The following is a 21725-nucleotide window of genomic DNA, read 5'->3' as shown; positions in this document are numbered from 1 at the left end:
TTGTTTAAAAACAAACACAGTATCTCTAACTTTTGTGCCTTTTAATTTACCCAAAGGGTTCATTTATTTACTTGTTTTCACTTTATTTTCAGTACAAATATATAATCATATATCATAATATAATTCTAACATAATAATTAATTACTTTATACCTTAATTAATCTTTGAAAACCCATTTTCTATAATAAAAACCATTATGAAGTTCTGTTTTGCTCTTAACTCTGCCGTCTGCTGTCTTTCTTTTCAGCTAAGACGGACGAGGTGCTGAAGGCTAAATTAGCCAAGCGAGAGGAGGAGGCCCGCAAGAAACTAGAGGAAGGTGAGTTATATGATATGTGTGTGTTTGTGTGTCAGTCACAGTTCCAACATGTGCACCAGTATCAAACCAGTTGTAACACATCACAAAGGAAACAAAAAAGGCAAAGCATGAACACAATGTGATATGTCACAAAATGGCAAGATAAGAAATAATAAGTATAATAAGAATTTGCTTTGTTTTATATATTCTCCTCCATTAAATATTACAAAATACAAAAAAAGTTCATCTTAAATCTTCTGGAACATTTTTATCTAATTAGAAACAAAAATTAAAACTTGTTATTTGTGCAGTTTTATATTCTTTATGAAGCGTCCATGCCATGAATATGTGCCAACAAGTGCAAGAAAGCAAAATCTGTGCATGTAAAAAGCTTCACTAGCTCCTGTTTCTCATGCTGGGTATTGCAAGTGTTTTTTTATAGTCTCTGCAACATGAGTGATTTTACACACAGTATGTTTCCATTAACACGTACACATATGCGCCCTTGTCTTGTAAAGGAGAACTCTTCCTTCACAGGTCATCTGTACTTTGCAAAACATGAACTTGGAGATACTGATTACACTCCTTAGTTTTTATTAAGACAGCTGTAATCCACATAAAGATGCATAGTAGATGTGCAGCGCAGAAATGTGCTTAGCATTGCAGGCAGTAAATTTATCCTGCCAACCTGAACCCCTCCACCCCACCCCACCCCACCCCACTACCACCAACATAGGACACACACACACACACACACACACAAAGATTATCTTGATACACATTCAAATAAAGTCAAGAGTAATTTGCAGTGGATATGCTAGCAGTAATAAAAGTCCTTAGATAGAATAATGACCCTGGTCCCTGTTCTGACCAGAGCATGATATAAATGAGAATATCAAATGTGCCGTTATCAACTGCACTGCGTGTGTGTATGCGCATGCACACGCAGGGATGTGTAGTCGTATAATTTGTTCTAGTGTGGGTGTTTTTATATTGCTGGATTCTCTCTCCACTCTTTCGGTGTCATTTTTAGTGTTTGCACCGAGCGGGCATGGCAGTGTGACCTTTAAAGTTAGCTGACCTTTTAGCCAAATGAAAGTCCAGCCATCAGAAACTAATTAGCCCTGCACTCATGCTTTGGTCCCCCAGTCCTGGGAAGAATTTATTCTCTCCTGTTTTTTTTTTTGTTTTTTTTTCTTCTTCTTTTTCTTTTCTGCCTCTTCACCATTCTTACATTAATATTATTCATTTTTCTCCGTCTTAGTGCTCTGTCTCTTCCGCCCTCCCCTTTCTGTTTTCTCCTCCTACTTTCTGTCTCACATACTCTTTTTCTTCCCACCTCCATTTGTCCTCATCAACCATTTCCACCTCTCTCCTGCCCTCTTACTCTTTCGCTTCTGCCGTCTCTGTGTGGAAGCACTGCCAAAGTGGTGACTAAGTGCCTTGCTTGGGGCAACAGAGTAAGGCTTCCAGTCAAATAGCTCTCTCAAGCTCTCAAGTTTGCACTGCACTGTTGCCTCTTTTTGGATGCAGTTGACTCTTTCTGCCCCTTTGCTTAAAGCCCTCTCATCCTTTGCTCAAACTGTTGGTTCTGTGTGAAATGAGGTGTTGTGCTTGTGGAGAGGTGCAGAAGAGCATGCTGTGCAGACGCCGCCGTCGAGGACGGCCGTTTTATGCCTTACCCTGCACGGGGACACATGAAGTGAGATCAGAGAGGCTTGACAAAGTGGCCCTGATGATTTGCCCTTGCCTTGTATGCGAGAGAAGCCAGTGGCACCATCACAAATACATATGAACACCACATCTACACACAAACAGAGTCAGCCAGCTCCATCCTCTTTTGCCCTTCCTCCCAGCACAACTAAAATGCAGGAGGTGGGCCACTGCTGCTGCTTAACAGCAGATCACCAGGGGTCTCCTTATTCCCCGCAGGGCCTCTCAGAGGTCAACACAACTAGAAAGTTTACACTTGAACCGCTAAGTCAACTGAAATGAGAAAACCTTTAAAGGGAATAGAGGGGAGAAGTGAAGAACACTACCACCTACACTCCTCGTTCATAAATAGATTCACATCCTAGACTGGCAGCATGTTTGAGTTAGTTTAGCTCTAATCGAAACCACCGAGATCTGATTCATGTGAATTCGATGATATGCAAGCTATTATTGTAGCGAACTGTGACTGTATTGTGCGGAGCCCTGCGAGGAAAGAGGGGTTTTTATCAGCAACTGAGAAAGAGAAAGGAGAGGATCAATAACTGACCCTGTGGTCATCAGTTAACAAAGTAGTGTTCACTTAAAAGGAGTGTTTGGCTTTCTGGTTAAGGGCAGCCAGATGATGCTAGTGGTTGAAAAAGGAAACATGTGATATGAAAGGTTGTGAGAATAATAGGGGAGTATGATTCCTTTGTTAGTTGGATGCCTTGTTTAGGCTATTAAAGCTGAGAGATGTTGTTTGTGTGCCCAGGAGGCTTTTAGCTAACATACTGTGTCCAGCTATAATAAGATGGACTGACTGGCAGTGTAACACAGACTGTTACTTTACTGTTAGCTGGCACTTTACTGAATAACAAGGGTCACTGTGTGGCAGTACTGTACTGTATGTAGAGCTGAACAAAAAAAAAAAAAAACACTTTTAAACCTAGCTGTGCATCAGGAGTGTTCACCCCCCACGTGTTCTTTTTTTTTTCTTTTTCTGATAGACCAACTAACCAGCCCAGTGTGTTTGACTAGTCACGGATAGAGATAAGTGAAAGAAAACATTACGGCTCTGTAACTTATTATTTCCTTTTCCTTAATGAAATGTAATGAGTGAAAAATGTCTATTATTATTTCCCAATACCAATCATATTTTGCACATTTAAATAATTAATTTTATCCAATGAAAACAGTTTTACCCAGAGATGTTCAGTTTACTATCTATACTACTACTATATATATTACTACACTATATACTACTACATGCTGATATAAGCTTCAAATCCTCACGTTTTCACGTTGTTGCCAGTCAATGTTCGAAAGTGTTTCATGAAAAAAGACTGAAATCATAATGATTTATCAAAGTAGTTGTTGATTAATTGTCAATTAATCTTCCAGCTGCTTAAAAAATGATGTTTAAATATGTTTTTAAAAATGTAATTTATTTTAATATAGATTTCAGATCATGTTGTTCAGCCTAGTAGTGTGTTTCTTATTAATTCACAATTATTAATATTAATATTATTAATAATCATAATAATAATAATACCAATAATAATAACAGTGTTTATTGTAGCTGTTCAGTTTACATAATACGTTGCACTTTCATCTGGGAATGACAAAGTTTAACGGGGAGAAAGAGAGATGTCTAAAGAATTGCCTCCATTACACCTCTCTGACTAATATCGTAACTGAGTCAGGGGTCAGGGGTTGGTTGTGTGTATGTGTGTGTGTTTAAGTGCACAATCAAGTTTGTCATCAATCTAAGCCCCATTAGGGTTTATTAAGACCTCGTCTTAACTCCTCCTGGTTTTATTCAAACACACATCACATCAACACGATCAACCAGTTGGTATGAAAATTGGTGTCAAATGCTCGATAACCCCAGTTCATTCCCACACGCTGACTTGCTGCTCCAAATGGTATTAAAACACACACACACACTGTCGTCCAGTGAAACTTGGCGCCTTGAAACAGCTCTTCATTTGTGCAGCCACTCTCTGACATGCAGAATTATGCAGATATGGGTGGACACTAGCCTATAGCCTGCGGATGGTATTTTAGCCCTTATGCTGCTCTGTCCCCATTACCTCAAAACCACCACCAGATTGGGAGATCATATATTTTAATGAGACGTATAATAGCTCTTTAACCCATATCATTAGGGGAATATATACCTACAGTTTGCTCTTTTGGCAGTTAAACGAAAGGACTGTTTCCCTAATTACGCGGTGTGTAGGACAGGTCACGGGTTGGGTGTGTACCTGTCTGTGTGTGTCTGTGTTCAGGAATTATATGACCATTAAATATTCAGCCACAGGCCCCCTCCATCTCCCCCACCACCCCCCCACCCCCTTCACTTCCTCGACCTAGCATCCATTAACGCCTCATCACCGTTTAACTAGCCCTGTTGTCAATCACCACAGGGCCTCGGCTGAAACAGAAAATGTCTGGATATGGTTTCTTGCCTTGCCTTGTTCAACATATAGACATGAGTCTAAAACATCTGAAAACAGCTGTAAGAGGCCTCAGTCAAAGACAATCAATATAAGTGAAATATCATTAAGGTTGCATGTGCCCGCGCCGTCATTTGTTTGAAATAATATTTCTCTTGTTAGGCGTGATTACAATTTGTCAGTCAGCTAAAATTTCCGCTCTGCCTGCAATACCGTTGTGGGTGTGTGCGTCCATAATAAATGATGTGATCCCTTTTCTAATTGAAAATAATAACTAATCCACGGCTAACAAGCTCTTGTATAATCCAAAGCCATATCCCTTCAGTTCTGGCCTATCTCGGCTGTAATAAAAGACAGGAAATGAGAGGCAAGTGAGAGTGGTGGCTTGGACATTGACGCTTAATGTAATCTGCCTTGAAATCAAATTATTTGACCTGGAAAGCCTAACAATACAAAACTCCTGCCGGGCTGCTGTTAAATATTTAGCACGTGCCTGTCATGAATACAAATGGTGCGCAAATTAGAATCTACAGGCGCGTGACCCCCATATCACACCCCTGGAGCACAGGGGGGCTGGCTCTGCTTTAAATGTTTTAATTACCGGGGCCATGGTGTGGCGTGCCACGCTACCTCGCCGAGCGGCATCAGCGTTGCTCAGGCTGCCACTTGAAGGACAAGCGGTGAAATTCATCCGCGGGTAAACACAAGTGATCTGGTGTCCATGATCTCATCACATTAACTAAAACATGAGGATTCAATAAGGAGAGTATCTGAATTATACCAAGCTATAATTATAGTTCCCAGCATCCTCTCTCAGGGTTGAGCATTATACTTTTTTTTTTTTTTTTTTGAAGCTTTGTTCTCTCCACTGGCTACATGATCTACCGTAGGACTCCAGGGAGGCACTGTATTGCTCTTGTGCACTCTGCGCTGAAGGAAGATCTGTCTCAGTGATTTTGATGTAAGAAAATCTGGTTTGTATCGATTCCGTATTGATTAGTGGAGTTAGTCTCATCTCCTGTCGTTACTTCAGATAAATGGCCTTATTTGTTGTGTTATTATGTTCAACACAATCATGCCAGGAACAGTCAGAGGAATATTGAGCCGACACTTCATTGGCTTTATGGCTTCTATTTGTTCCAGGAATTAAAGGATGTTTTCTGCCTGCATGGCACTGCAGTGCGAGTGTAATCAATTACACCTTCACTTCAAAGGTCTGTTTCAAACACAAACTTACAGAGGGAACGTTACACACCTATTTGTGATTTTTGTCCTGCCTAAATAATAATTGATTTAGAGATGAATAGTGCCACAAATTTACTCTAGCCATCTCTCTTTTTTATTTTCTCCTCTCTCCTCCCTATTCATTCAGGTTTGTGGTTCCCCCCACGTTGAAATGATTAGTTATGCAAGGCTTGTAAGCACTGAATCAGAGTTATGGTCCCTGGGGAAATAAATTTGGCAGAAAATCAGTGTGAGAAGATTTAATTATCACGAGGAGACCTTTTTTCCTTGCCTTGGTCCACTGAAGCCCAAACTCCTCTCTTCTTCCCCCTCTCTCTCTCTCTCTCTCTCTCTCTCCCTCTCCCTCTCTCTCTCTCTCTTGCTATGCACAGCTCCACACACTACAGCCAAGAAAGCGCTGGCGTGCAGCATGGACGCCAGCCCTCTCCTTGCCTTCCTTCCCCTCTCAATTTGTTTCATTGCACGGTGATAAGCCAAGCAATTACTGCTTTATTGATTTTTCATCACTGCAAATTTAAAGTTGATTTTTTTTTTCCCCTCCCTCCCTACTTCTCGCTTCCCCTTTCCTCCCTCGGAGACGGCTCGGCAAGGTGATTAGGTGACCTCCTGTCCTGCTGGTCCCGTGAACGAGTGGAGGCGCATGCCGAATTCTGCTAACCCCGTGTGACCCTTGTTGTCCCGGGATAATGGGATGCTGATGCTGCCTGCTGTGTGGCTGTCACTTCTGCAGCCATGGGGGCCTATAGCGTATCATTTCTATAAGGATATCTATGGAATGACTTGTTTGACTTGATAGCAGCCTAGCTATCTCTGCCATAGGCTAAATTACACAGAAATTGACCATGCAATCCTACAACCTGTGTCACTCAGGTCAAGTGGACAGATGATTGACAGTACCCTTTTACCCTCCATGATTGGTAATCGTTTCTCGGGTCACCCTTATCAATTAACCTGCTACCAGTAGACCGATGTACGTTCAGCAACTTCACTCGAGATTGCAGATTTCCTGTCCATGCTATTTAGAGTCATGCAAGTTTAAATAGTTAATATGCATTTTTTCTTAGGTTTTTATTTTGAATTGAATCTAGTTAAACAATTACTATGTCTCATCATGACATAGCCTTACTATTAAGAGATTAAAGGTCGACCAGTAGTCTAACTTCCACGCACACAAACACACACACACACACATACGGTATGTCTGGACATGATCATACACAGCAGCAGTGTGCTTGGTGCTGTCTAACAGGGTGGTCACACTGCTGTGATTAGACACACCCGCGAACTGTTTCAGGTCAAAGTGCTGGCATCCTGGGTGGCTGTGGCCATGTGGGGGCCCCCGCAAGGTTTGTCATTAGACATCAGAGGTCACTTAAGAGTGTATGCGTGTGTTGGGGAGGGGCAGTAATACATGCCTGTGTGTGTTTTAAATGTGGTGTGTCTGATGATTGTGTTGTTGAAATGCTTGAAGTGGGAGAGATGCCTGTGTATCAGGGGGCTATGGTGGCACTACAATGTGGCATGAAGTTTAGAGCATAAAATCAAACAGTAATAATACATGATACTGATAAAAGCACAGCAACTGTTTTAAACCCTTAAATGACACTGTGTACTGTGCCTGCGGTCTTTAACTGTACTTCCACATACAATACATTCAATATGTTGAAGTAAGTAATTTTTATACTTCAATCACGTAAGGTGCCAATTAACTTTACTACAAGAAAATCACCAGTCATTCAGGGACGAGCTGTGGGAAGTTTTAAGAGAAGCTGGTGGATCTGGGTGTCCTGAGATAGGATGACAGACATTAAGAGGATGTGGAGGAGAAGTGCACACACATAATCGGTGTATGACAGAAATTAAACCTATTAGGACTGACTGGACATCACGCAACTATTCATGCATTTCGTTCCTATAATTTAGGCCATGAAGAAAAATTATTTACAGTGAGGAGCTCTGCATTTACATGCACATGATGATGTCACTCTTGTTTTTTCTTCCAATGAGGCAGAATGCAACAGAAAAAAGGCGGGTAATATATTACACACTGCCAAGGTTATTAGTCTACAACTGAGGTCAGAAGAAGAGGAGGTGGGGGGCATTTGCCTAATTAATTACTACTCAGACACACACACGCACGCACACACACACACACACACCCGCGGCCATGACCTTTACTAATATAGTTTGTAGCAGACCACACAAATAGGAGTCTCTCGGCCTTGCTGTCCCTTTTCCTCTCTCACCAACACACACACACACACACACATACACACATACACCCACCCTGTCAGGAGCCAGCAGAGTGAAAGGGAGAATCAATTACAACCCAACTAAGGGGAAAGAGTTGGTTGCTTGCTTGATGGCTACATGTCAAGAAGACTATAGGTCACGAGCCGCGTGTGTGTGTGTGTGCATGTGTGTTTCCGCATCCCTGTGTATTAGTGTATGTGAAAATCGAGCCCGTTTCCTGGATTCAGATTACATCATTTTCATTTTAAAGACCTTGCTCCAATTAAGTAATTAGTTGCATGGTGTTTTCTCTAATTATAGAGTTGTTCATAAAAGAGCTGCTGACCAGCCTGGGATCGAAAAAATGGAGACCGCTGCACTTTTCATTTCCTGCTCACACACACACACACACACTCAAACGCACATATGCACAGTCTAGTTTAACATCAAGTTAATGCAGTCAAATGCATGTTATTTCTGGTAAAGGGCAGGGCGGGACTCTATATTCTAATCACACTAAAACAGCACTGTGCTTAATAAAGAGCTCCTTGAGTCTCACAGACAGATTACTGTAGTCCAGGTTACTGAACAGTTAGGAGAGGGAGAGTTTAAGGTACCTTTATCTATGCTCGGTAGTATTTTTGCAGCACGTCTTCATCATCTTTCAATACCTCTCCTGTTTTACACTAAATCCGTGCTGTCCTTAAATTGTCACAATATACAAGTGTTGCAGGGAAATATTCCTCAATTTTCTAAGATATAGACTTAAAGGTGTGTGGCTCTTGCAGCACGCTGACACCCTCTTAAATACAAGTCCTGAAATAACAAGATTAACAAACACCAGAACCTTTTCACTCCGAGAGAATAGAAAACAATAATGGGGAAACAAAATTGAATACAAAATGTTAGAAATGCCACAGGTCCCCCTTTCGAGCCCGTCGACAGAGAAAGTGGCTGTGATCTTGAAGATCTCACCACTCAGCCTGTGAAAGCTTCACTATTTAATGAGATTCTGTGATGCTGCCCAGACGCAGGACATCGGCTAACACTCATACTGCACTCTTTCTCTCCTTCAAACACACACACACACACACACACGTAGCAAAAGAAACACACACACACCTGGTTTTGGTTATGACCTCTATGTTTGCAGTTAGCACCATGCAGTCGGGTCAGCAGGAGCAGTCAGGTCTTAGCAAGGATTTCAGATAAATAGCTTTTATACGCAGTAAATATACAGTAGATGCTTTTAAACTTTGCTCGCACTAGTTTCCCGAAAGGTGGACCCACAAATGCATTATTTATACACATGATAGTGATAGGTACAATGTCAACAAGGCACCAATAAACATCCCTGATGGATTGCAAATTCCCCATCTGAGCCAATTACAAGTAAATACCGTATGTTATCTTTCTTGAGCTATAATGCAAACAGTGCATTTGAAAGCGGGAATGTAGCATGCGTGGCATCATTTTCCCCCAAAAAATGCGTCTCATCAAAGTCTCATATGTTATGTCTGAGGTTTCCATGACAGGTTACATGAGTAAACAAATAACGCAGAAACCCTTTAGATCAGTCGGTGCAGTTATGATGGCAGAATCAAACAATTACATGCATCATCATTTCTTATAAATAGAGTCCGTGGCTTCAGATATTGTGCCTGATAGATGGATGGAAGAATAGAATGGGGCCAATCTCTTGTTCCTTCCCTTGATTTCATTATGTGCGCAGACAGAAGGAGGTTAAACACATGCATTTAATTTTTTTTGTACACATGTGGAGAAATATCCTGAGAGAGTAGCTGAACCAGGGTCAGTTGAGGAGAGGAAGTTGAGAGGATAGATGAGCAAAATGGGGTTGATTGATAGAAGAGGGAGAAGTGGTGTGGGGGTGCGGGGGGTGAGCGAAGATCTGGAAGGAGATAGCCAAGCATGGCGCGTGGCTGCCATGTCATCCTGTCATTAGCAGGTTGTTTGGGCCTTTAATTCATCATTCAGACCTTTATTGACTGGAGAGTGTGAGATCGCTATCACTCGGAGACACTAGAAAGGAGCACGCGTTCTCCACTCAGTCACCAGCTGCTCTTCATTTCCTGATGCCAAATAGATATCGCATAAGATATCACATAAACATATCACATGCCATTATCCGCTAAGGTCAAATAATGCTCCAGGTTATGCGGCCGTTTTAGTCGAAGAATGTGATCGTGTGTGGCATTCTGCATAACTTTCAGAGAACTTATAGACCTGGCAATTAATATAAGGAGCTTGAACTGAGCATTAGTGACGTGTGACAGGCCTCTGATGACAGTGACAGGAGTCGTCAGGACGGCAAACTCCACAGAGACCAGTTGACACCATGATAACAAGGTGAGCACCACAGGGGATCACTTGGCCTGTGTTATGTATTTGTGGTAGAAGGTGCATTGTTAGGAGACATGGATTATGGAGACATGTGGCTTTTTTGGAGAGGAGGGGGAGTAGGGTGTGGGGGTGGCGGGGTAATATATGAGTGACTGTGCGTATTATGTGTGCGTGTGTGGTCTCGTGGGAACGCACATTAGACTGGCTTAGCCACCTGCTCTTGCCATTGGACATCTCCCCGCTCACACGCGCACTTACAAACACATACATACATATGTGCATACTCCTCGGGGACACACTCGGGACATCTGGCTCAGCCTGTCAGAAATTTCCCTTCATTTCATGTGACCTGTTGACCCCCGGCAGCCACAGGCGTCAGACAGGCATCAGCGTCACATCTTGTCATTGTTGCAAAGCCGCCATTGGCGGTTCACTGCCGTACAGATCAGTGCAGGCGAGAGTAAACTCGTGGTGGTTTAGCTACTCCTGACTTTTGGATTGTTTTGATAGTTCAGTTGTTTCTCCGCCTACCTCCTTACTGATAACCTCTAGGTTGCTAACATGCATTTGTCTGCTCTGGTTATCCTCATTTCGTCTCTCTCTCTCTCTCTGAGTGCATCCCTTTCTTTCTCTCTTTCTTTTCCGTCTGCCTTACTCATTGAGGTCTCATTTTTCACTGCCTAAAGCTGCGGGGTATTAGTTATGCAAATATTGACGTGCAGCTTTGCCCTGCTAGCTATCAATTGAAATCAGCAAATCGATGGGCCTAATAGCTGCTCATTAGCCAATTGATGCATTTCCAGGGCTAACATCAGAACCTGTCAGCGGCCCCTAATCAATAGAGTCTAAAAGTATTACCTAACCAAGGCCCACACCAGACACCTTTTTAATAACCTAAGTTGGCTGTCTGGCTTCCTCTGTGGAAGTAGGGCAAGAAGTCTGACTCGACTGGGCGTAAGCAGGGAAAGCTTAAACCTCTGTGTCATATCACCAAAATATTTCAAAATATCAGCATTCCTAGACACCGAGCAGACACATTAGCTTTCTTAATTTATTTGTTTTAGTGATGGTGTAATGAAAATCCTCATCCACGAAGCAAAATGTCTCACAGAGAGTCATTTGGTGACGATAATGAAATCTCATCAGTCGGATTTTAATAAGTAACCTATTGTTTCATTTTTTTTTTTTCTGTTGTTGTTCAGTCCAATTCCCAGGCATGCGTTGGAGCAGCCTGTTGTTAGGGCCTGGAGAATGGTACGGTAAAGACTTTGATGCAGCCAGGATGCTGCTGCTGAGAACGGGGCCAGACTGGAGCCCCTCTATCGCCCCTAGCACACAGCCCTGCTAAGCTTAACTCAGCTGTTTGATGCCAAGCGCTGCGAGTGTGCGCAGTGTGTGTGTGTGTCTGTGTGAGTGTGTGTGTGTTTACCCAGCTCAGGGGTTACATAAACAAGAGCAGCTAGCCTACAGGTAAGACCCACAGGAGACCAGCAGAGAGAGAGAGAGTGAGATGGAGCGCCAGTCTCTTACCTTGGCATTCCCCTGGTGTTGTCGCCATTGCAGGAGTTGGATATTCACTAATGAAGGGCGAGCTGGAAAATGACTAAAGGAGATAGTAAGCAAAGTTACTGCACACGCACACACATTGAATACAGTCATACACGTGCGTTAATGTAGTTAACTTGGTGGAGGGGAAGCATCGGTGCATGTGTTTGTGCGCATCCCTGATGTATCTGGGGCTGCTGCAAAGAGATGGTGAGAATGTGGGCGGATGGGGGATTGGAGGCGGAGGCTGGCAGCAGGGCAGTTGGCCGCTGGTGCAGAGAGAGGAAGAGCGGGGAAGGGGATCGTAGGGAGGGGGGTACAGCGGAGATAAATCATTAGAGAGCAGGTTATTGGAAATGCAGGGAGATAAAAGAGTGAAGAAGCCAGTAATTGCCTTAAAGATCAGACTACAAAGCATTACTTTGGATTTTACAAGGCCAGCCAGCAACAAAAGAGCAGTAATTTATGAGCTCAGTGTAAAAGAATAGCATAATTACATTAAAAATTAATGCTAATGAGGGCTAAAATGGGGAAGGTGGTTATTATGAAAGTTTGTATTCATCTTTCCTGGCTTGAATGATGGCTAGTGGCTTGATTAATGGCTTAATTTCTATCAATTAGCAGGCAAAAAAATCTCCACTGAGACGGGCCTAAATTGAGCATTGAATTACACGTCTTTACCGCGGTGCAGGGAGAGAGGGGCAGGGGGGCAGAGGATGGGAGGGGAGGGAAGGGCACGTTATTGAAACCTGGGAAACCAAGAGAGCTGCCGTGCGCTCGCGCGTGCACATGGAAAGCCGGGCATGGGTTACAAAAGTTGGATAAATGTTTATCCTCATGTCTTCTTAGAACTGGGCATCGTATCAGTGCTGAGGTTTCAGAAGACTTTGTCAGTGGTGTGATGCTTGGAGGGAACACACAGAGAAGGACGTTGAAAATCCATCCATCCCTCCATTTTCCATAACTGCTTATCCTTATCAAGGTCCCAGCTGACATTGGGCGAGAGGCGGGGTACACCCTGGACAAGTCGGCCATTGGAAAAAAATATCTAAAATTTAAATCTTTGTGAATTTGAATCCTGTTTGAAAAACATTATGTTCTTTTTGGCAATTCTGAGTTTTTCTTCCAGTATATTTCTATAGTATACTTCTAACTGTGCTGAATTCAGACACACAGCAGCACAGTTTGCCCTTTCTTTGCGATGGCCTGTTCATTTTGAATACATTCATTAAATGCCTTTAAGCTCTCTGTTTGCCATATAATTCCCAAACACCGTCAAAGATTTGCCGCAATTTGTCGAGACCTCCATAAAACAAGCAGTTATTTTTTTCCTTTTTATTTATTTTTCTCCCCACAACAAGAGCTGCGGTAATTTAGCTGGGACGCTAGTGCACTCAATTACTGGAATTAATCAGCAGCAGCAATATATTCAGCTCTGCTGCTCTTGATTGACAAACTGTAGACCAAAGTCAAGTTTACAAAGACAACAAGACCAAGGCCTCTGCTCCCCGTGTTGACATGTGTTGTTGAACAGCTCCCTCTTCTGGCGGGGGAGCGTAACTGCTTTATAACGCTCTAATCTTCAAGGCTGAAGCAGATGAGCTGAAATCTGTTTTCATTGGCTGGTTTGATTTTCTCTCCCGTCTTCTGGTCTTAATCAATGAAGTGGACAAACAGCTATTTAGAGAGAACAATAGCCTATTGATTCTGAGCCACTCATCAGCACTGCTGTCTGTCCAACTAATTTCAGTAATGAGATGGCAAGTGAGTTTTCTGACTCCATCTTTTATATACACACACACACACACACACACACACACACACGTATACACATACATGTATGGGTGTAAAGGACACTAACGCACGTTAACATATAGTGCTCAGTCACTATCCATTATTGTAAACTGCAAATGCAAAACAAAAGTTTATTGATTGAGTTTGATTCCATTTCCTGGTGCGCAGTAATGGTTGTAATGCATTTCAGCATCCAGGCACGGATGCCACAGAGAGCTACGGATAACCTAATTTAAAGCAGTACATACTGCGCATTTAATTGTCTACTTTTGTTTCTCTTTCCTTTCTGCCTGTTTCCTCTCACTCAGCTTTCACTTCATCCTCCTCTCACCACTAACAGAGAAGCGTTCCTAATGCGGTGACAATTGAGTCGACCTGTTAAATTAATTTCCCAGATAATGTGTCAATATTAAATATCAACTTTGACCTCTCCAAGCTGCGGAGTGCGCTCGCCCAGCTAGAGTATTGATTTTTGTCTGCCTCTAAGCTCGCCAGGCCCGCACTCAAAGTCCATTATTTTTGATTTTCTCATGAAATACATATCTTTTCCCGCTGACATCTGACAAACAGCATATGGAAGTCATTTTATCTACTAATAATGTGTTTGTCAAAAAGTCTGAGGTCTTAATGGATTCCTGCAGCACACACGGACAGCCCAGCAACAGACGGGCCTGCCAAGGAGATGCTAGAAGATATGGTGTGTGTGTGTGTGTGTGTGTGTGTGTGTGTGGATACATGTCAGTGTGGCAGTTTTGTGTGGTAGCTCTTTATGCAGGGCATTCATGCTCAAAGGATTGCAGAGAAGGGGGTAATTGAAAAAGTGAATTATTTGTGCTGAATTAATTGTCGGGGCCAGTCACAGGCGTTCGTTTTTTCACTCAAACACGTGCACACTCACACACCCGAGCAGCGAGCGGTGGTGATAGTGGTGTGAAGGACAGGCCACAGTCTCCAGGAGGATATTGGGCCAGTGTTCAGACTTCATCTAGCCGCCCAGTCAAGGTAATGACTATTTTTGGAGCTGCTATGCAATGCGTCTCTGCTCACATCTTCCCGCACAGGATGACAAGCTGATAGTCTGTCATATAGGAAGGCTTAATTCCACTTGTCACTCAGTTGTCCAATTCTGCAGTGCATTTAAATCAAAACTGAATTTGTTTGAGTGCTATTATGAACTATAATAGGGTGTGTGCGCCTTTGGTGTGCGCGTGTGAGATAGCATGTGATGCTTTGCTATGAAAGCCGGAACAAATATTCATTTATTCATTAAACACCGGGCCCATGAAGATCTGTTGTGACACCCATTCTGTAGCTGCTAATGGATTGAATTAATTCCTGCTATTAGCTCCAATTGCATGATGTGTGTGTGTGCGTGCGTATTAATGTCAGCCATGAGTGCAAAGTATGTAAGTTTACCAGTAGTACTTATATCCCGATGTTCTGTGTGTGTGTGTGTTCCCATTTGTGTGCTTGTTTTCATGACGCAGCCTACATGAGTGGAGCAGAGAAACATGGATGTCTGCTGGATTGACAGATAGAGAGATGGGAGAGTGCAGGAGAGGACGGATAGATGGCGGAGAGAGGGATGAATATTGACTGATCAGTGGAGAGATTGACAGCCAGAGAATAATGGGAGCATTCAGACTGTTGCTAACTTTCCTGGCACACCTATTTTTGCCCTCCTACGCTGCGACGACTGCTCTTGAATTCTTGAAATGATTTATTATCTGATATGCAGAATCCTGATGTGTTTATATCTGAGAGTAATTTACTGGAAACCCTTTCTGTCTTTTTGTTTGATTGGACGAGCCAGAGCAAAATACTTTCTGATACATGAAAACTATATGAAACCTAATCACATTTAGTCTCCATAATGAAATTCCATTGCAGTGAGTTTGTGTTCATATTTTGATTATTTTAGAATGCATTATCCGAGTGTAATTCACTGTCTGGCTATTATCTTGTTAGTATTTTTTTTCCACTTGCCTTTTGTAGTAACTCTATGCCCTTGGCTAAGCAGGAGTCCTTTTTCATGGAGGACAAGATTAAAATAGGGGAATATCAGATATTTCATATTGTATGTGTCAAAGAGCATTATACAGAGAGGTAACATACAATCAACTAAGCCCGGCCCGAATTAAATCTGGTGCCTTTCAGAGAATGACCAGGCATGGCTGACCCTCTGTGTGTTTGTGTGTGTCTCCGGGTGTGTGCATGCTTTTGTTCATCGCCTTCCTTCTGTGTAACATGTGTTTCAGAGGGAACTTCTGTGGAGGAGCAAGTGCGAAGGATAAAGGACATTGAGGCCATCGAGAGTGATTCCTTTGTTCCTCAGGCTTTCAAATCATCCAGGGATGATATAAAGGTGCGTTCTGTCTCTCTTTCTCTCCCTACCCCTCACTCTCGCTAGCTTTTCACTCTGTCTCTTATTGAATTTACCTCTCTGCAACGCTGTGCCGTCTGTCCAGAGACAGCCCAGACCAAATCAAACATTCATTCAGCACCGTTTGTTCCGACCTGAGATGGTTTCATCAGACGCTCCACTGTTCGCCGCCTCCAAAGCTGCAGCACCCACACAAAAGCCACAGCAGGCAGCAGCCATCCTCTGTCTTCCTCCCTCTGTCTCTTTCTCCCCCCTCTGGTTGTGCAGATGCAGACAAAACACAGAAGTCATTATTGAAATGTCTCTGAAGGAGCAGGAATTAGATTTGTTGGGGCTCATGGCTGTTTTGAAAAGATAGGCGACAACATGTGACAGCGAACCTGCACAGACAGTTTGGGACACATACTGTTGAGTCTGACAAAGGTCGAGACCCATGTGGCTCAGCTTGGCCTGGACTAAGCCAGTCAGGCCGCACAGATTGCACAGTACACTCTTCCTTCTCATCCTGAGAGTGTCTCACATATTGAACCTGAAACTCAACCAGGTTCCAGCTGGGCAGCAGCTTGTTCACATCCAGATCATCTCCACAAATAAAATCAGGTTTATTCTCACACCTGTATAAAGTTAGATTCATACTGTAAAAATGTTACAAAAATGGGAAGCAATTCTGCAATATTTTAATCAGTTGCTTTATAAGATTAAAGTTCTTTAATGAAATACAAATTTAAGTTTTTTAATAACAGCTTTTCATTAGTTTTCATATTAATCTCTTGGGTATTGTCCTCATAATTAGTCAAATATAACTTAAGATATCCAGACGATTCATCCTTAGTTGGGAATATTCAGAGTTTTCTAGCTGTATCTCATCTTTGGCTGTTGTGAAGAGGGCACTGGCTAAATATACTGCAGATTTAAACATTGCTTCATTAGCATAAAACAGATATCTTTGGGTTATTTGTTGTTTAATTAAACCCATAATTAATGAAACCTTTTAAAAACTAAATAGGACTAAGGATTTTTAAGATTTCAAGAAAGCTGCATTCATTAGAAATGTATATTCAGCATATTGTTACAAAGAATTGTGATTACCAGTTCGACTGTCTGATATTTGGCACATCACCGTACTTATTAGCCAGTGTGTTTTATATCTCGCTCACTTTTCGTATCCTGCCAAATGAATTTTAAATAGATCTTTCCAACTGGGTAAACATTTGCTCTGGGGCTGTGTTTGAAACATGAATGGACTTGGCAAAGTGTTAATTTTGATATTTCTTCTTTGTCAAGTGCAACAAGGAGAACTGGCCATCTTTCCAAATATTGGGCCTATTATAGTTTTAAGGAATACCTCGAGGGATGGAGGAAGAATCGGTTGTAAAAAATCACGTTTCCTTCATGTCTGACTCACAGCAACAGAGAATCTTAATCTTTAAGCCATTTTCAGTCATATAGAAAAGGGAACATACTTTTATTTTTTTTATTTTTTTATTCAACTGCTTCAATTCATTGTGACACAAGTTGCGGCACAACTGACCGAGCTAAGGTGTCATAAACCTGATCTCACACGAGGCCTCTCACACTGCAGTTGCAGGGTTTATAAGAAAATATAAGATGGAGAAACACATGCACGCGTAGATGACACATATGACTTTGATTCAGGATACAAGCTGATTACTATCAACACAGCTTTCTAGAAGCTTATTGCATGAGCCAGACTTTCACTGCCATCTGCTGGACAAATGATGTATCGAATTTACCTATTCTCTTTTCTCTATGCACTGCATACTTTATCTATAACGTATAATATATGTAATATATACCAATCTTATGGTACATTGTTTAGCCTTCAGTGAAATTAACAAACTTTTATGTTGTTGTACCTACCAAAAAGTTATGCAGTGTGTGTTCCATAAGACCTCCATTCAATTGCAATTTGGAAACTCTTTCCTAAACATTTTATGTATGTTTTATTTTCATAATGAATTCACATGTTTTGCACCTATAGGTAGATCCTCAATTTCCTTTTGGTTGTATGTTTATGTTAATAAATAAACTAATAAATTCAAATTCAAACTAATAAATTCATTTTTTAAACGTTGTTTTCACAATGTATTACTTGCATCTACAATTTATAATCTTAGATTTACTCATGTCTTTTGGTACTCTGACACATTTTTGCACTGTTCTGTGTATTTCTGTGAGTTCAGACTGAGCCAGCTGAGCTGAAGCTGGAGTTGGACCGAGCGCATTCTCCGGACGTCACTCTTCCCATGTCCATAGTCTACAATGACACTGACACACTCGCCCATCCCAGTGTAAGTTCACACACAAGACAATATTTCACTGCTAGGTTTAAATTTTTTCTGTTTGCTTGATCATCACACCAAGCTGTTGTGCAGTTCGACAACAGACTTTTATTATTTATTTTTTTTACCACCTTTTGGCACACCTAAAGCTCATCTCATCTGGTTTCTTGTCGTTTTATCTTTTGTACCGTCTTGTTTTTATGAGTGTGGTGCTTGGACAAACTTTTCAAAGTTTTTCATAAAAAAAAAAAAAAAAACTACTGCTGTAACTAACACCACCACTATTTACACCATTCCTGCATATTCTGACACCATAGTATAGGACACTGCAGTATAGTTGATTATAGCCTCCTAACATCACCTCCTCTCCTGCCTGCAGACCAATGATGAAAAACGAGAAAGAAACTTTAAACTCCAATAACGCTCCCTGGGGCTTCCCAGTCATCTATCTCCACTGGGGAAACTAAGTTATGCCTTGACATATGCAGATAACCCCCTCAAATACACACACAGCCCCCCGAGCTGAAATGCGCACACATACACACCCTCAGACAGGCTGATGTATGGTAGCAATATGCCCCAGGCGGGCCCCGGCCTCAGCTTCAGCTCCAGCTCCACTTCCAATTAGAACAGATGAGTCCCATTAGCCCAGCCCAGATACTGTCATCCCACACACACAGCCTCATTAGCACCATGACACCAGCGCAGGGCCGACAGACAAGAACTCACTGGTGTTGAATCTAACACACAGATAACATGCAGCGCAGCTGTAAGCAGCGTAGGTTTAGGAATGAAGGATCGACGTGGCCGGCGTTGCTCTACAATCTGCATAGTAATAGACACATATCGTCACACAGACGTACAGTATGTACATGTCACCATTAACTCTCACACAAACACGCACACACAGTGAATATAGAAATGATCTTCCAATTTCTCCCTTTGCCTCAGCCCCTTGCTTCTCAGTCTCATAGTCATTATGTTACTTCCTAATAAACAGATGCCTTCATTCATCAGACACTCGCAGCAGCAGTTTTATAGCCCTTTTACAATCAATATCGTTGCTGCTGGTGATGTACTGCGCCGAATATGCGACATGTGTAGGCCTTTTTCTGTCAGCAGGCTAACACACTGCCAGGCCCGCTTAACTGAACTTTTAAAATAAAGCTTATTTTCTAAAGTTTAGTACAAACTGATAAGGCAGGAAGACAAGGAAATACTAATGAGACATGTAAGATACCACAGCTTTCACTCTAGAGCATCATCGTTGTGACTCAGAGGTCCACATTGAGGTCACATGAGTGTCAATGGGCAGTACTGACAGCTCCGTGCCAGGCTTAGGAACTTACTAGGAAACATAGCTCATTCATTTCTGTCACATTCTTCATGTGAAATGTTTTGGAAGGTGGGACTGAGTGGCCCTAACACTACACATACAACCTCTGTCATCGGGAGTTGGTAATGACTCATGTGCCAGTGTAGACTGGGATTATTAAAGTATTTCTGATTCTGATTCTGAATAAAGCTGCTCTTAGTAAATACAACAGAAGCAATTAAGCTAGAAATGTGTTGAGGTGGCCAACAAATTCAACTGTAATCTTTCAATCTGTAAAACATAGGACGATATCGTATAAATATCATCATAAAAATGAACTAGATGGATGACTTCCATCTTTGTTCCTGCCCTCACCTTTGGGCTTTGGGTAGTGACCGAAAGAATGAGATTGCGAATTCAAGCAGCTGAAATGAGCTTCGCCTGCCGGGTAGCCGGGCTCAGCCTTACATATAGAGTAAGGAGCTCGGAGTTAGAGCCGTCCAACTGGGACGAGATCCATGGGTAAACCCAGAACCCACTGGAGGGGCTACATAGCCCATCTAGCCTGGGAACACCTCGGGATCCCCAAGGAGGGGCGGGAATGAATTGCTGGGGAGAGGGACGTCTAGGGTGCCCTGCTAAACCTGCAGCCACCAGAAGATAATGGATCAATGATTGATTGTTTGAAGTCATTTTGCATGAACATGCCAAACATTTTAAGGTTGTCAAATGTAAGAATTTGTTGCTTTCTTTGTCTCAGATTATACTAAATTGAATATTTTTGGGGCTCCTTGTGCTGACATTCAATTGTAAAATGTTTTCATTTTCACTGTTTCAATATTTTAAACCTGTTTTTATGTTTGTCTTAGCACACACTGAAAAATAAAGCAACACTGGTTCCTGGTGTTGAAGTCTAAATGACAGTCAAACCCTTGTAACTTTGTCTGTCTGTTTACTAATGTGTCCTCTCTACTCTGTCCTGCAGTTGTTTATGGACAAGGACAAGGCCGAAGAGCTGTGGCTCAACAGACTGATCTCACTGCGGCAGGAGAGGCTCATGGGAAGTCCTGTGACCTAATGGACCCCAGGACCCCAGAAGGACCCATCCTGCTCCTTTGATTCCTGTTTCAGTTGCTTCTGTTGTGTCTGAATCCCCCCAATAAGTCAGTCGTGTGTAAAGACATGACATTTTGTACTTTACCCTTCCACTGATTTCTTTGACCTGTAAAAACTTGAGAATTTGAGCAAATGAACAGTATTTTTTTTTTTTTTTGCTCCTGGTGTACCGATTATTTTATTATTGTGAATGTATTTGAATAAAACAATCTGCCGCCTGCTTTATTTTTAACAGTTGAGGTTCTTACAGTCAGATAAGTTGTTGTCTGTTTATGTAGCATTTGACACATTTTGACTTTTGTAATTAATTCAGTAAATAAAGACAGCTGTGGTTTGTTTTTTGTTGTTTTTGTGTGAAATCTGTCTTGTGCTTTTGTGGCTGAATGATGGAGATAAGCTTGTGCGTGGGATTTATTTGATAGAAACTTGTGACAGTTGTTGTGTTTTTATAAAATGACATAGAAGCATTACCATCAGATAGATAGAGATACATGAGTCACCCTGCCATACAGTAACCTATTATAAGTAGCCTGACTCACCCTGAAGGTAACCTTATCACTTTGGTCTGCATCAATATTGGCATAAAACTAGAATAAATATTCTCACCTGCCCTAAACTTTACCCCCCTCTTAAATATACAATTCGGTGATTTATGTTTATGTTTATGCAATGTTGTGTCTCTGTTGGAGGAGGGATTAAAGTCAGTGTAGAGTCCACACTCAGGCCTATTTGTGGAACAGCCAGATGGTAGATCTATACTGAGTCTGGGACACGGTGTGTCACTCATGTACCCTCCAAATAGTCAGTTGTAATAAAATAAAGAAAAAGCTGAAAATATTTTGCCAAAGCAAACACACACAAACTTTGCTGCGTGAACGAGTGAAATGTGATTTGTGTGTATACCCTCCTCACATGTCTTTACACCCTACAATTACCAAATCAGTCATCACCTTAGAAATAAAAACAGTCTGGTAATTTA

The 21725-nt window shown here is 42.0% G+C and overlaps 1 protein-coding gene across 4 annotated transcripts in view; it reads left to right on the top strand.

Annotated features, from left to right (window-relative positions):
* Positions 1 to 21088, top strand: part of rsrc1 (arginine/serine-rich coiled-coil 1) — a 109518-nt gene extending 88430 nt beyond the window's left edge. For all 4 annotated transcript variants that reach the window (XM_019266924.2, XM_027280209.1, XM_027280211.1 and 1 more), the window contains exons 7-10: positions 248 to 319; positions 15888 to 15994; positions 18217 to 18324; positions 20616 to 21088. In XM_019266924.2, the coding sequence (XP_019122469.1) occupies positions 248 to 319; positions 15888 to 15994; positions 18217 to 18324; positions 20616 to 20708 (380 nt within the window). In that variant the 3' untranslated portion in view covers positions 20709 to 21088. The remainder of the gene's footprint in view (positions 1 to 247; positions 320 to 15887; positions 15995 to 18216; positions 18325 to 20615) is intronic.
* The last annotated feature ends 637 nt before the right edge of the window (positions 21089 to 21725 follow it).

Source organism: Larimichthys crocea, chromosome VII (genome assembly GCF_000972845.2).
Source record: "Larimichthys crocea isolate SSNF chromosome VII, L_crocea_2.0, whole genome shotgun sequence".
NCBI lineage: Eukaryota > Metazoa > Chordata > Actinopteri > Sciaenidae > Larimichthys > Larimichthys crocea.
The sequence above is the reverse complement of the archived record's forward strand: the minus strand, read 5'-3'. Positions and strand labels throughout refer to the sequence as shown.